This window comes from Lynx canadensis, chromosome B1, assembly GCF_007474595.2.
Source record: "Lynx canadensis isolate LIC74 chromosome B1, mLynCan4.pri.v2, whole genome shotgun sequence".
NCBI lineage: Eukaryota > Metazoa > Chordata > Mammalia > Carnivora > Felidae > Lynx > Lynx canadensis.
In genome coordinates this window covers 145,981,094-145,995,497 of record NC_044306.2, presented here as the reverse complement: position 1 = coordinate 145,995,497, position 14,404 = coordinate 145,981,094, and the positions used below count along the sequence as shown (strand labels likewise).

At 39.0% G+C, this 14,404-nt stretch overlaps 1 protein-coding gene across 2 annotated transcripts in view; it reads left to right on the top strand.

The window, feature by feature from the left end:
• Positions 1–8,065, top strand: part of MTHFD2L (methylenetetrahydrofolate dehydrogenase (NADP+ dependent) 2 like) — a 139,139-nt gene extending 131,074 nt beyond the window's left edge. For both annotated transcript variants that reach the window (XM_030313682.1, XM_030313680.1), the window contains one exon: positions 7,308–8,065. In XM_030313682.1, coding sequence (XP_030169542.1) covers positions 7,308–7,420 — 113 coding nt within the window. In that variant the 3' untranslated portion in view covers positions 7,421–8,065. The remainder of the gene's footprint in view (positions 1–7,307) is intronic.
• The last annotated feature ends 6,339 nt before the right edge of the window (positions 8,066–14,404 follow it).

Here is a 14,404-nt window from a genome sequence, read left to right as displayed (position 1 = left end):
CATCAAATTCATTGTCGGATCAAACCTCCTTTGCTTTTACTATTCCCTTATGTCCGCATTGTATTCTCTCCTTTTTCTTAACACGCTGGCATCCATCAGATCTTGAAGCTTTTCTGTCACTTTACAAATCTTTCTCTGATGCCCATATCTGATTCCTGTTCCCTCCTTGAGTCACTCGCATACAACCAGCATTTATTACCATCCTACACATTTTAGTTGATGTTCCTACTTTTTGTTTATCTCCCTTTCCTCCACCCCTGATGATAAACTCATTTCATTAGAGAAGTGTGCCAATACAAAACAGACAGTTTCCCCATCTGATCTTATCTTGCCTCAGAATGTATTTTTTCCTCAAATTTTAAAAATACTTTAACCATTGCTCTTAGGTTAATATCTAAAATTATTAACATTTTATTCTAGGTTCTACATGAGCAGGACTCTTCCTCTTCACTCTACGTGTCAGCCCCCCTGGCCTTCTTGCCATGTTTCCAACTGAGGGAGGCTTCTTTCCACCTTTGTCACAGACATGGTTCCCCCCTGCCAAGAACACTGTCTACTCCCCACCTCTCCATTTCCCATGGAAACATTGATTTATCCTTCATGTTTCTGGATTTGGCATAGATAAATACCACAAATGCGTGTAGGGCTCAGTTAGGTCCTCCCTCCTAACATTCACATTTGTAGTACATTTCATAGCCATAGTTCAGTGATCATTTAGGTGATTATATTTTTAATATCTCTCACCCAGTTACACTGTAAGTTCCAAGGGACAGTGGCTATGGCTGCCATCTTTCTCCAGAAACGTTTGTGGTGATTCTATCTGGGCCAATCTGTAGCCAGTGTGGGAATAGTGAATAAGTTAGGAAAATATGCAAGTATTCAGAAATAATGCAAGACACAGATGTAGGGCCAGATCATAAAGGACCTTAACGGCCACAACAAAGAATTTATACTTTATCCTGGAGACGGTGAAGATTCATCAAATGTTCCAAAGCTGAAATGATCTACTCTATGTTTTAAAGAATAAATCTGGCAGCAGGTTAGAGATTTCATTTCTAAACCCAAAGACTACTACAGTAGATTATAAAAAAATGAATAAACATTTCTTCTGTCCCCATATATTCATCTCTTTGGCGACGCAACTTTACCAATATCCTTATCCCTAGACTTTCAAATCTGAGTTTGACCCTGTAATTTGCTTTGACCGATGGGGCATTAGCAACTGTGATTCAAGCATTTGCACATCAGGGTTTGCCTGGGGCCTGACTGGGAGACCTGGAGGTCCCCAAGTGAAGTATCCTTAATGAAGCAATGAATTTCAACCATGTTTTAAACTTCCTCTTTGCTGCTGTTAACATGTGTGACACCCTCTCCCTCACACAACCACTATTAGAAATCTCTCTCACTTCAGCAACGATTCTCAGTGGTGTACCCTAACATTATGAGGTGGGAGAAAGTAGATGTAGTTTGACTGCTTTTCTCAGGAGACTCCAGCATACGTTGTGACTGCGAATTGAAAATCACTGCTAAGTTTCATGGATCGATGAGTGAACTCAGCCTGGGGAATTAATGAGCACCACAGAGGAAGTGACATTTAACTAAATCTGCAAGGGAAGAATAAATATTCATCAGGTGAGGAAATGCAGAAAGGGTATGTCAAAGAAAGAGAGTAGTATGTACAGAGGCAAATCTTGCAACTCAAATAACTGATTTTAAATGGTCATCTCTTTTCTTGCTATACAACTGAATGTAGACTCTAATATTCTAAATCATCCTCAAGGAAATCTATAGCATTTCCTTTGCAGTGTCTGAAGTTTATAGGGAGGTCATTCAAATAGATTGTCATGCTAATTGTTGCCTTTCTTCAAAATAGTCTTTATTTTCAGATACTTGCTTTAACCAGGACCAACTCATTTCCATCTGAATCTCATTCCCCAGAGCAAATTCCATGCAGATAACAATAGGATTTGATGATTGTTTTATTTGCCTCCGTTGTCCAACAGTTTCAGTAACTCTGAAATCGTGTTAACTTCACAAAATTGAATCTCAACCTGGTTTTGCCGTCCCTGAGCCTCTCATGAAAATCCTGATACTGATCAAGATCTAATGCGTGCTCCCCCGCTGGTTGAACGTTCATGTTGCCACTTTGCTTTTACAAAAAAACCTAAGTTAGTATCTGTTTTTCCTAAGTGAAAGAAATCCAAGGAGGATGTTAGCTTTTCTGGAAAAAAAAAAAAAAAGCGCAAAACGAAAAGCGTCCAGCATTTGTTTTGCAGTGAGCATTACAGAGGCAGTGTGCACCCTGAGCTGGGAGAGCGGCCCCACCAAGCTCCTTCGTCGGGAACAATGCAACATCCAGCCGCCATAGCTTTGAACTGTGTCTGTGAGCATCTATGCTTATCTTCATTTATTTTGTGCACCTGTTAGCAAAATATGTCCTAAGGTGTCCGAAAAGCCAGAGAGGTGTGTTTGTTTGTTTGTTTGTTTGTTCATTTGTTTGTTTTTAGGTCTGGGAATGCTCACATTTTTTTCCATACAAATTAATAGTATTTGCCTCAGCTTCATACCATTTTGACTTATGAAAGTTTTCAGAGGAATGCTCTACTTTTGGATAGCAGAGGGGGAGCCTGAACCTTGTTCTCGTACATCCAGAATATTTGGCATTTCCCTTAACATACACACATACTCCCTCACACCTAAACACAGAGTAAATAAGTCTCTGAAGGAAATTACTGCCTTAAAGTGCTTCTATAATTCTTTTCAATAGAGCATATAGAACGTCCTCCCCCCCCCCCCCCCCCCCCCCCCCCCGCACAGAATAGGATTAATCTTTAAAAGCATCATCTTCTCTGAGCAAGTGCAAACCTTTGTCTGCCCTCAGGGAAAGACCAGCCAATGAGAGATTATTCTGGTGATGTAATGCTTGTTAACTTACTCTCTTGCAGACATGATTGGGGAAGATGCTTTTCAGAGCATCAGACGTATTGAGTTTAACTCTTTCTCACATGACTAATTTTAGCTCAGAAGCCACTTCCGAGACTTCATAAATATGTCGTGTAGGACAGCTCTGGAATAGTCATGCAAAATCATTAGACTATAGAAATGCTTTTAAGCATTGGCATCTGTACCCACTGGCATTTGCCAATGAAAATTCCCTGCCTTTCTTGAGAAATCAATATTTCCATATCCTGGTTGTTATGTAAATGGACAATACATTAACACTAGCCAGCAGCAGATACAGTTATATTTCTTTCTCAGATGTAAATTCTCATGAAAATCCAATCAAAAGGGATAAACACCCAAGATGTTTTTGTTTTTCAGTCAAACTCCTCACAGTTGGCCTCTCGTGACTATACCGACTTCATTTTCATATTCATCCACTTTATTTCAGAGATAAAAAATATTTGAAGCAAGGACTTGGATAGTCAGGTGTGTGTTCATAGTGATATCATAATCCTTTGCTTAGTGAATAATGTACAGAGCTGATGCAACTGAATGCTTATGAACGTCCAGAGAACCCCTAGCCCACGTCAGATGAAGGCCCATTACCCATCACGTGGTGTATTTCTATGAAGTAATAGGCAGGACAAGATACGTGTGTGTTAGTTTTTACCAGGAAAACGTGTAAAAAAAAAAAAAGCAGACATAAGCTCCAGATTTCCAGCAGGTATTATTTTGCACAACAGCTCATTCCCCGTCCCTCTCCCAACATTCCAAACCTCGCTTTTTGGAGCAGAAGAACGCAATGGTAAGCATATTGTGAAAAACATAATTTGGAAGAGGAGTGTCATGATACCTGAGCAGACCCGTGGTTTATCTGATCTGACGCCCAGGAAGAAAGCAGTTCAGACTGCTAAGCCAGCTGTGTAATTTGATGTGCTGGACGTAATTCAAAGACGACGAGCTGTGAGGACTCACAGGAAATATGCAGGAAAATGTTTTATTCAGACTTTCCGCTTTGTTTCTTTTCTCAGACGATCCTCCTCCCCCTTTGAGAAAACTGAGTTCATTTTTGGCACCTGAGTCTTTCTTGGGATATTTATATTTATTCGGGTCATGGTAATGCAGTTGCACGGGGTTATGGGGTGGAATGATGGCATCATGGAATGTTTCAAACCTAGCTGTAAATAATGTCTCTACCATACAAGGGAGTGGTAAGTCACTTTAACTTCGGGGAGACATACTTTCTCCATCTATTAAAATGAAGTAATAATTCAATGTGAATTATTCAAATAATATATATAAAGTTTTTGGCAAGTAGGTACTCAACTGAGAGTATTACTCAGTATTACTCAATAACTGAGGGTTATTACTATTTTTTATATACACATAATTCCAAGCTGCTTTACCTTTCCAAGTTGAAAACCAAATTATATAAAAATGACTATTTACCCACAGTAGATTCCCTGACACAATGAATTTTATCCACTTGTTGATTGTGAAATGAACCATTTTGTTTTCCATTGAAGATTTAGTTTATACTTGATTCTTCATTTACCATATCATTCAGTAGTCTTTTATTTTTAATCATTAATGTTTCAAAGTTAGTACTTTACAAATACATGATTTTCTATACAATCAGTGTAAATAGTAGTAATATAGTACATTTCTTCTAGAGATCTGCTGATATTTTAAAGGCATGGCTTTTCCAAGTATATCGAATAGGTCCTGGAAGGCACTGGTCATGCTAGTAGGTCACCTTATCACAAAGTAAGGGTGACTGGGTAGCTCTGTCAGTTAAGCATCCAACTCTTGATTTCAGCTCAGGTCATGATCTCAGTTTGTGAGTTCAAGTCCTGCATCGGGCTCCACGCTGACGGTGCGGACCTTGCTTGGGATTCTCTCTCTCACCCTCCCCCCACTCATTCTTTTTCTCCCTCTCTCAAAATAAATAAATAAACTTTAAAAAATAGTAAAAAATGGAGTTTGTCATGATCAAGCAAATTAGTAGCTAGAGTTTTTTAGTAATTAGCATGGACTAAATTGTTTGCATCCTCTGACACATTCCTGCAAATTGATTTTAGATTTTAAATTTCAAGGGCTATTGAGTTCACCTTAACAAAATTTACCAAATGGCTAATCTGTGCATGGAGAGACTCTTGAGATTAAAAACAATGGCGACAGCAACAGCTGTCAAGGCTTGGTTTCTCCCTTCCAGGTGCTAGGGTCTAGGTGAGGGGACAGACACCACAGTGTGTTAAGTTCCATAACGGAGTAACGTATAAGGTTACTGGGAACCCAGATGGTGGGGCTTTGAAGTCAACATTGGAGGGGGAAGTTTTTGAGAAAAATCATGCACAGGTAACATTGTATTGGCTTTTAAAGAATAGTAAGGATTTTTCTTATATGGATAAAGTAGAAGAATATTCCAGTTGGAAGGAATAGCTAAAGTGCAAGAAGAAAGTATTGATAATTCATGGCTATTTGTGAAATGGCTGTTGACCTAGCCGAGTGTTTGACGTTGGATAGAAGTGTGGTGAGGGAAATGGCACGTTCATGTGTAGAGAGGCTTTTTGGAAAACTAATCTACTACTTTCCAAATCATAAGTATTCTTATCTCCTCTTGCTTACATACCATGAGAAGGTTGATAATACATACTAGCTAGACTATTTTTCTTTTTGTGATGTCTTTAAGCCTACTTGGACTTTTCTTCAAGTAAAAGAATATTATTCCTTTGCTTGTGTACTACTAACTTCAAATAAGATAAATGTAAATTTTACAAACCCTATTTCAAGAAGGCAATATAAATTGTACAAAAATAATACTTAAGGTCTACAAAGTCTAATACTATAATAGTAAATAATACTTAAGATCTGTTACTTTTGATTCATATGGAAGCACATACGAGCAAACTTGTAAAAGGCAATATATCTTAAATAACATGTGATTAAGAATGCCAGAGTGTGCGTTGAAGAAGCATTGTCTATGCTAATTTTGTAAGTTATCTGGGAAAACTTCATTGTTCATATTCACATGGTGAAGCACTAAACCAGCAGGTCAAAGTATGGAGCCATTCATGTGTAATAATGTGGGCGTGAAAACATTCTTAAATAAAACTTGCTGAAAGTTCTCTGTCATTTTCTTTGAGTCTATTCACTGAATAGAAGTCTGCATACCTTAGAACAGGACTATGTGTATATGCTCAGTAGTTCAGATATGTTTGATGATTTTTATTAGACTTGCACTGGAATGTATTATCCACACATAAATGATGCTGTTGTTACGACAGGAATTTTCCAATTTAACAAATGGCGTGTGCTGAACTGTCTATGTCCTGTTCCCCCTTTGTGACCAATAGCATGTATTTTAAGAGTAGTTAATGAGAATTACAGGTAGTTGGGTCAATCATGGATTATGGATTTTTATCATGTCAAACCAACTGCATGGAGATTCAACTTACAGTCTTAGGATGATTAGACATCACACACAGGATTGTTTATCTAAGTGTGTGAGTGTTTCTAGCCTACTTCATTCTAAAAATGTTTTGACGTTGTTAGAGTGATATGTGTAATGCAGAAAAATCCACTCTATTCTGTTTAATTAGTTAAACAAGGAGGCTGTTAGACTCATATGGCTCTAATGCCATGGCAGCGTGTGTAAGCAAACCAAAATCTAAGCCTATAAACGCCTCCAGGTTACAAAATCAAAACCTAAGAACGACCAGTCACCAACACCGATTAGGCTTTAAGTTGTAGCCAATCAATAATGACCTTGCTTTGTTTCTGCCTCTTCTGTTACAAATCTCTAGCTAGCTCCTTGTTGGTGGAGCACTCCTGACCACTTCCAGTTTGTTGTTGTCCAACTCGAATTGATAAATACTCCAACAAACTTTAAAAATTTTAGGGGTGTCTGGCTGGCTCACTTGGTAGAGTATGACTCTTGATCGCAGGGTTGTAAGGTCGAGCCCTCACGTTGAATGTAGAGATTACTTTAAAAATTTTAAATAAAATCTTTTTATCATGTTTATTTATTTTTTAAGAGAGAGAGAGCAACATGCTAGTCGGGGAGGGGCAAAGAGAGAGAGAGAGAGAGAGAGGATCTCAAGTAGGCTCCATGCTGTCAGCACAGAGCCTGATGCAGGGCTCAGTCCCACCAACCTTGAGATCATGACCCCAGCCAAAATCAAGAGTTGGATTCTTTACCGACTGAGCCACCTAGGTGCCCCCCCCCACCAAAAAATAAAATCTGAAAAAAATTTTTTATGTATCTCAGTTTATCTTTTAATAGTTCAGTATGTTTAAAAATATCGTATTCTCAGAAAAAAAAAAACTTAAAAATAAAGATGGCTCTCTGTTTTCTCCATCAGCTGTTAAGAAGAAGGCTAGCTATATCACCCCAGTTCCAGGAGGCGTCGGACCCATGACAGTGGCAATGCTTCTGAAGAACACCCTTCTGGCAGCTAAAAAACTCATTTACTAATTCACATGAAAGAATAAAGCAAACTGAAGTCATGCTATTTATTTATTTGACAAAGGGTGTAAACACCTTTATATTTTACTACAAAGCTATTTATTTCTACATTGTATTTATTTTTTCATGGATGGAATCATACTGGACCAGATGATTCATACGACTTTATGCATTTCCTGCTAACAGATTTTGAGTTTTAGGATAAAACAAAATAATTCCAATGAAAACTTTGGTAACAACGGTTTATTTTGTGAATACTATTTGTTCGTAATATTAAACAATAAAGGGCTCATAATAAATGAATATATTTTTGACACAAATATCACACAAAGTATGTTTTCAACAAATGTCTTGTGAGCCAAATGGGTGCCCTCATAAACTGTAATTTAGGTTTGGACATAAGCATGCTCAATTTTTATATATTTTATGTGTCTCATATGCTGAAAAAGAGCTTACTTGTAAAAGAAAGATAAAACAGTAACAATCAAATCTTGATCTTGTATATCTCATAAATGGATCCTATGAGGTATCTTAATGAGAAATGACACTCTATTCAAGGAAAGAAAAATAAACGAAGAAAGCAAAATACGCAGTGCTACTTGGAAAGGTAATGATCAGGGGTGCCTGGGTGGCTTAGTTGGCTAAGTGTCTGACTTTGGCTCAGGTCACGATCTCATGGTCGGTGGGTTCGAGCCCCGCGTCGGGCTCTGTGCTGACAGCTCAGAGCCTGGAGCCTGCTTCAGATTCTGTGTCTCCCTCTCTCTCTGCCCCTCCCTGGCTCATGTTCTGTCTCTCTCAAAAATAAATAAACATTTAAAAAAATTTTTTTTAAAAAAAGAATGATCATTTCAAACTGTAAATGACTGCTTGCGATAGTAAAAGCCTAATAAGAATAAGTTAGGTTAAGGTGTAATTTGTTTCTCCTTCCAGAAAAATATTTGGATAATCTCTTCCTTGAGGAATAATGGAAAAAATCCCAAAACAGACATAGAAAACAAAAGTATGGTTGTATTCTCCCACAAATATTAGAAAAATAGGATATAGTATGAGCAAGGACGTCATTAAAGAACAAATGGCTGTTCACAGATTCAGAAAGTAATAGGAAAATATGACACAATATGCCAAAGCTAAACCTTAGCCTATAACTAGAAATCTACCACTCTCTTGCCCACAGTTCTTCCCTCTTCTGTTACAGCATTTGGTTTTCAAAGTAGATACCATATTTCTAACACAATTTAAATTAGGAAATACACTGAATGTCAGTTGAAGGCGATTTTGAACCTACCCTAAGCACATAATTGTATTGTTTTCATGCCTTATGCCAGTGTGTTAATGTACCAACCATGATTTTTGCCCAGTGCATGCTTTATCAGTGTGTGCTCCTGATCAATTGTGTGAAAATAGACTAGAGGCTTATAATTAATATTTCAACTGTATAATAAAAGCGATTTGAAGAATACCTGTCTTCTTTTTCCTTAAGACATTTATAAGCTTTTTTGTTCATATATTTGTTACTTATTTTTTTTTTTTTGTAGTTTCAAGTGTTTATTTATATTCCAGTTAGTTGACATACAGTGTAATATTGGTTTCAGGAGTAGAATTATTACCTATTTCTTTGCAGCATGCTGGGGAAATGCACAAGTTTTTTAAACATGCAAGAAAAGGGTCTATAGCCCATTCTACCATCAGTCCAGACCAGTCTTGGCCTGATAACCCCAACAGAAGTTTAAATTCAAAGCTCCCAAGCAAACATTTCAGAAAGGGCCTGTTTTATTCATATGGACCCCAAATTCCCCCAAACAGACAAAATGACCCAAAATACATGTACATGGGAAAAGGTGAAGTCTGTGGTTTTGAGAGTACCACCCCAAACCCTCAAAGTGCAAGAGGAATTAATTTTGGAAGGTTTTTACCCTTTGGCTGGGCTAAAATCCAGGAGTGAGACTTTCTAGAGACTAAAATACTGTAAAAGAAAAATTATTCTGACATCTGTTAAAAATAGTAAGGAAGACTTTATCTAAGACTATTGTTATGGGATCGAGACTATTGTGGGGTGCCTGGGTGGCTCAGTCAGTTAAGCATCCAACTCTTGATCTCGGCTCAGGTCATGATCTCACGGTTCGTGAGTTCAAGCCCTACATCAGGCTCTGTGTCTGCCTCTCCTTCTCCCTGCCTCTCCTCCACTTGTGCTTCCTCCCCACCCCTCAAAATAAATAAATAAACACTGAAAGAAAAAAGACTATTGCAGCAGAGAAGATTGAACTGAGCTCCAAATACAGCAAAGGTAGCTATGGGTCTATATCCAATGAGCAGAGGGATCAGTAGGTACAAAATTACTATAAGAGAAACTTGACTAGATTTCAAGGGTGGGGGGATTCTTGCTAAACTAGCTTACCAGGATTCTTGCTAAAGGCAGGCCAGATATCAAGGGTGGAACATGGGGAACTTGATAATATATAGGGTTGGGGGGGGGTCTCTATAAACTCACTTAGCAGGATCCTTTGCTACAACTGGGCTCAGCAGGCCTGGTTGAGAAGAGGACTCACAGGCGACTGATTCAAGTTCAGTCAAGAAGGAAGCCTTTGTCAACACATAAAGGAGATGAAGTTGGTTCATTTGTACCATGACCTTATTTATGGATATTTGGGGTACATAAAAGGTAGACATATGTTAGCCATGTAGAGGAGCTTTGGAGAAGTAACTTCCTTCTGCAACTATCTGTAAAAAGGACCCTGAAGAATTAAGGGGGGTTGAATAGTAATACAAAGATAGAGGTGAGAAGGGGTTTAGCAGATATATACATATATATGTGTGTGTGTGTGTGTGTGTGTGTGTGTGTGTGTGTGTGTGAAAGCAAGAGTCACAGTCAGACTAAAATGAAAAGTGTGTGTTAGGTTAGAGAGTGGTGGAAATACAGCTGGATAAGTATGCAGAGATAGATTAGAGACAGCCTGGATAATTCAGACCATGTTTCATAAGTTAGGAGAATTGTAATTAGAGCCTGGAAGATGTTTTCTTTGGTTAACACGAGGAAGTTGTAAAAGGGAGCTGATGCTGGAGAAGAGATATGTTCACTTTAAGACACGTTGAGTGTGAGGTGATGACAGAATCCAGAAATAGAAGCCCTGACTTAACATCAGTCTGGGAAGAGAATAAGAACTCATGACTAGTGATGAAAATTCAGGACTTCGTGAAGTGTGTTCATCACTAAACTCTGATCTTCTTGACCATTATACACAGCTTGTGTCTTTCTACTGTTGTTTGGTAATAAAAGCTCTCCTTAAGAGAGCACCATCATGTGCTAAATGCTTTACTTTTGTTGTTGTTGTTATTGACAATCTCTATTTTATACATGAGGAAGTTGACCCTTGGAGTTATTAAAAAGCCTTGGCCAGGGCTAAATGGAGAGTAGATGTGGAATTGGAATTCGAAGCAAGGTCTGGGATGATGGGAGCCAGAGCTCACTCTTTTCATTCCACCATGTTGCCTCCGTCAGTGCCCTCCCCCACCTGGAATCTTCTCTCTTATTACACATCTAAATCTCACTTGATATTTAAAATTCACATGAAACTTGTCCATGAAACTGCCTTGAGAATTTGCCTCAATCCCATCCCTGAACTCTCATAGCCATTTCTGCACACAGTCATGGCACTTATCAGTTCTTACCCAGTCCTGTAGTTACGTCTGTGCCTTCCTTAACTCCCTTTAGGTCCTTGAGGTGAGAGTCCATGAATGATTTGTCCAGTTTTATTGCTAACATCATACCCAGCCCAGGGCCATGGATGTTGTGGGCATTCAATATTTTATGAATGAATAAATGAATGATTGAATGAATGACAACTGCATCCATGAGAATTAACAGAATGAGTTGAGAGAGAGAGAAAACAATGGCCTGATGAGCATTTCCTGCCAATGTCTAGCAACAGATTTTGGTGGAGTTAGTGAAAGAGAGAGAAAGAAAGAAAGAAAGAAAGAAGAAAGGAAAGGAAAGGAGAGGGAAAGAAACAAAAGGAAGGGAGGGGAAGGGAGGAGTAGGGAAGGAAGGGAGGGGAAGGGAGGGGAAAGAAAGGAAGGGCGGGGAAGAGAAGACACTTTCAGAGATGGTACGACAAGAGGAGAGAGATGAATAAATTAAAAAGACCGAAAAAATGGAAAGAGGGAAAATTGACGGTGGGGTGCTGAAGTGCTTAGCCTTCTTTCCCGTTTCTCTTTCCAACCTGATCCACTGTGTGTCAAGAATGAATGAAGGCATCAGTGAGGCCACCTTACAATACCCATCTCCCCATTCTTCAGGATTGGGGAAAGGACTTTTTGTGAGGAGACTGAAGAAGCCAAGGCAGGAGACTCTCCTGAAGAGAGTGTAAGTGGGATCCATCAGTAGGAGTCCTGGAGGAAAGATCCACGTGAGGTGACTAGAGCTATTTTCTGCTATGAGCCTTCAATAAAGTGGTAGGCCTGTGTTATATGGCCTGATTCACCGGAGCGGGGAAACATCAGGAAAGAGCATGGTCCATGCCTCTCAGCCCAAATGTGAATGAAAGTCACAGTTCATTTCATATTTAGATTCTTAGGATAGAGGTAACTTATTTCAGGCTTGATTTTAGGACATAATTCAGAGAATTTCTCTGGGATCAGTCTACGGATTCCTACCAGAGAACACGGCTGGGAAAATAGAAAGGACGTGTGATCTGGAATCTGAACATGGATCCCAGTCCTGACTCTAGGACATGTCCTTTGGTAAGTCACTTAATTCTTTCGGGTCTCCATTCCTCAGTTGTCACAAGGGACTAGATAGAAGGCCTACTGCTTATTATTTTATTCACTCAAGATGGAGTCATTAGGTACATACTATATGTTAGGCACTGAATTTGTTGGGACCAGGACCACTGAAGAAATACTCGAGATGTGCGTGAAAATCCTGCAAAACACAAAGCTCTATGCAAACTCCAGTTAACGGTTATAACCAACATGGCTGTAGTCCTATATCCCAACCTTACAAATAAAGATATTTCACATTGGGCCTAGCATCTCCCTCCAAAAACTGCTATTGGTTCTAATGGCTTCTTTAACCCCTTGTAAATGTTTTCATCTTAAATTCACGCCAGAGGTGCAGAGCATGATTATTTGATTTATAACTCAAATAGTATTGTCCCGGGAAAAACATTTATCCGGAAATTATCTTAATAATCACGTTAAAAAAAAAAAACCCCACAAAAGTAGAAATACAAAATGCAGGCCCATTTAAAGTAAGCCAAGTGCTGTATCTTCTTTTAACTTTAAAATGATGACTCCTGTGGTGATTGCCCAAGTTATAATGAGTTCAACAAGCTCATTCTTGTGTGATTTCTAAAGCCAAATTCATATTTCAATAGCGAAAGAGATCTGTTCTGGTAAACCAAATTTGCGGGATGGACACGATGCAAGTGGTAACCTATCTTAAACGGGTTTTCAAGGTACCGAAAACATGAGCAATTGAAATTCCTGGCGAAAAAGCACAACACCACAGTACAACACATTTACATAAGTTCTTCATAATAATCTGGGGCAGGTGAAAATTTATGGGAAGCTCCTACAGTCACAAAATCTAATAGCAATAATCACATGTGTTGGCCGTTAAAATGGCACTTTCATAATTACAGCTAGATTAACAGTGAGAACAATTTGAATGTTGTGTTGAATTTAACACTTTCTATTCATTGGGGGCACCTGGGTGGCTCAGTCAATTGAGCGTCCAACTTTTGATTTCGGCTCAGGTCTCCATCCCAGGGTCGTGGGATTAAGCCCCCGCCTTGGGCTCTGCACAGAGTGTGGAGTCTGCTCAGGATTCTCTCTCTCTCTTCCTCTGCTCCTCTCCCCAACTCACACTCTTCTCTCTCTCTCTCTAAAAAATAAAAAAAAACAAATAAAAATTTTTATTCACTAGACATACAAAACCTAAATATTTTGGGGCGCCTGGGTGGCTCAGTCGGTTAAGTGTCCGACTTTGGCTCAGGTCATGATCTCGCGGTTCGTGAGTTCAAGCCCTGCATCAGGATCTGTGCTGATGGCTCAGAGCCTGGAGCCTGTTTCAGATTCTGTGTCTCCCACTCTCTCTGACCCTCCCCCGTTCATGCTCTGTCTCTGTCTCAAAAATAAATAAACGTTAAAAAAAAAATTCAAAACCTAAATAGTTTATCTTAGTGGAGACATCATCATCACCATCATCTTGGTACTTTACTGGCTCTATCTAGCCTAATCATTGGAACACAAATTGGAGCATTGTAGTCCTAAGGAGATGGGTAGCACATTCCATTTATTCGAAAAATCTTAAATGGCAGAATGACATAAAGGCAAATGTTATGCTATTAAAAATAATTGTCCTTACAGAGCTTGAAAATAGCAACATGGAGTAGCAAAAAATAAAATGGAATATTAATCCTCTGTTTTTAACACAAGTTTAATCCCCCCCCCCCCCGCCACCCCGCGGCTAAATTACAAAATATCTTGATTTGCGATAGAACACAGTCTGTACTGAGAGGTGGTGTAACTGACTGCAGTTTCAGAGATGTTTGATTCATTTACAGGTTATGCTGTTTCCTGGTTTGCAAATTATCAGAACTCCCCCTTGTTGGAATCCTATGTAAATTCCTAGTAACTTTGGAGCTCGGTACAATTCTGTTCACAGCAATGGGGCCTTTCCTGAATTTAGATTCTTTTTTGTTGTTTTAAGTACTTTTACATACACGATTATGCCCACAGGTAACAGGAAACCAGTGTTTCAAAAGAAAACTTGATCACATTGCTAGATAACGCAGGTATCCTAAATAAGTGTGTGAGCGCCTCGAGGGCTTTACCTACAGCTCCTGCCAAAAGTACATATTTTTTTGATTGGTAAGAACGGCAGGTGACGCTTCATGAAATATAAATGCAAGAAAGACTCGGGAGAGCTCAATAAAAACCTTCCACCCGTCAGTCTGGGAGGATAAGAAAGATACTGTTTAACAACAGCTGGAA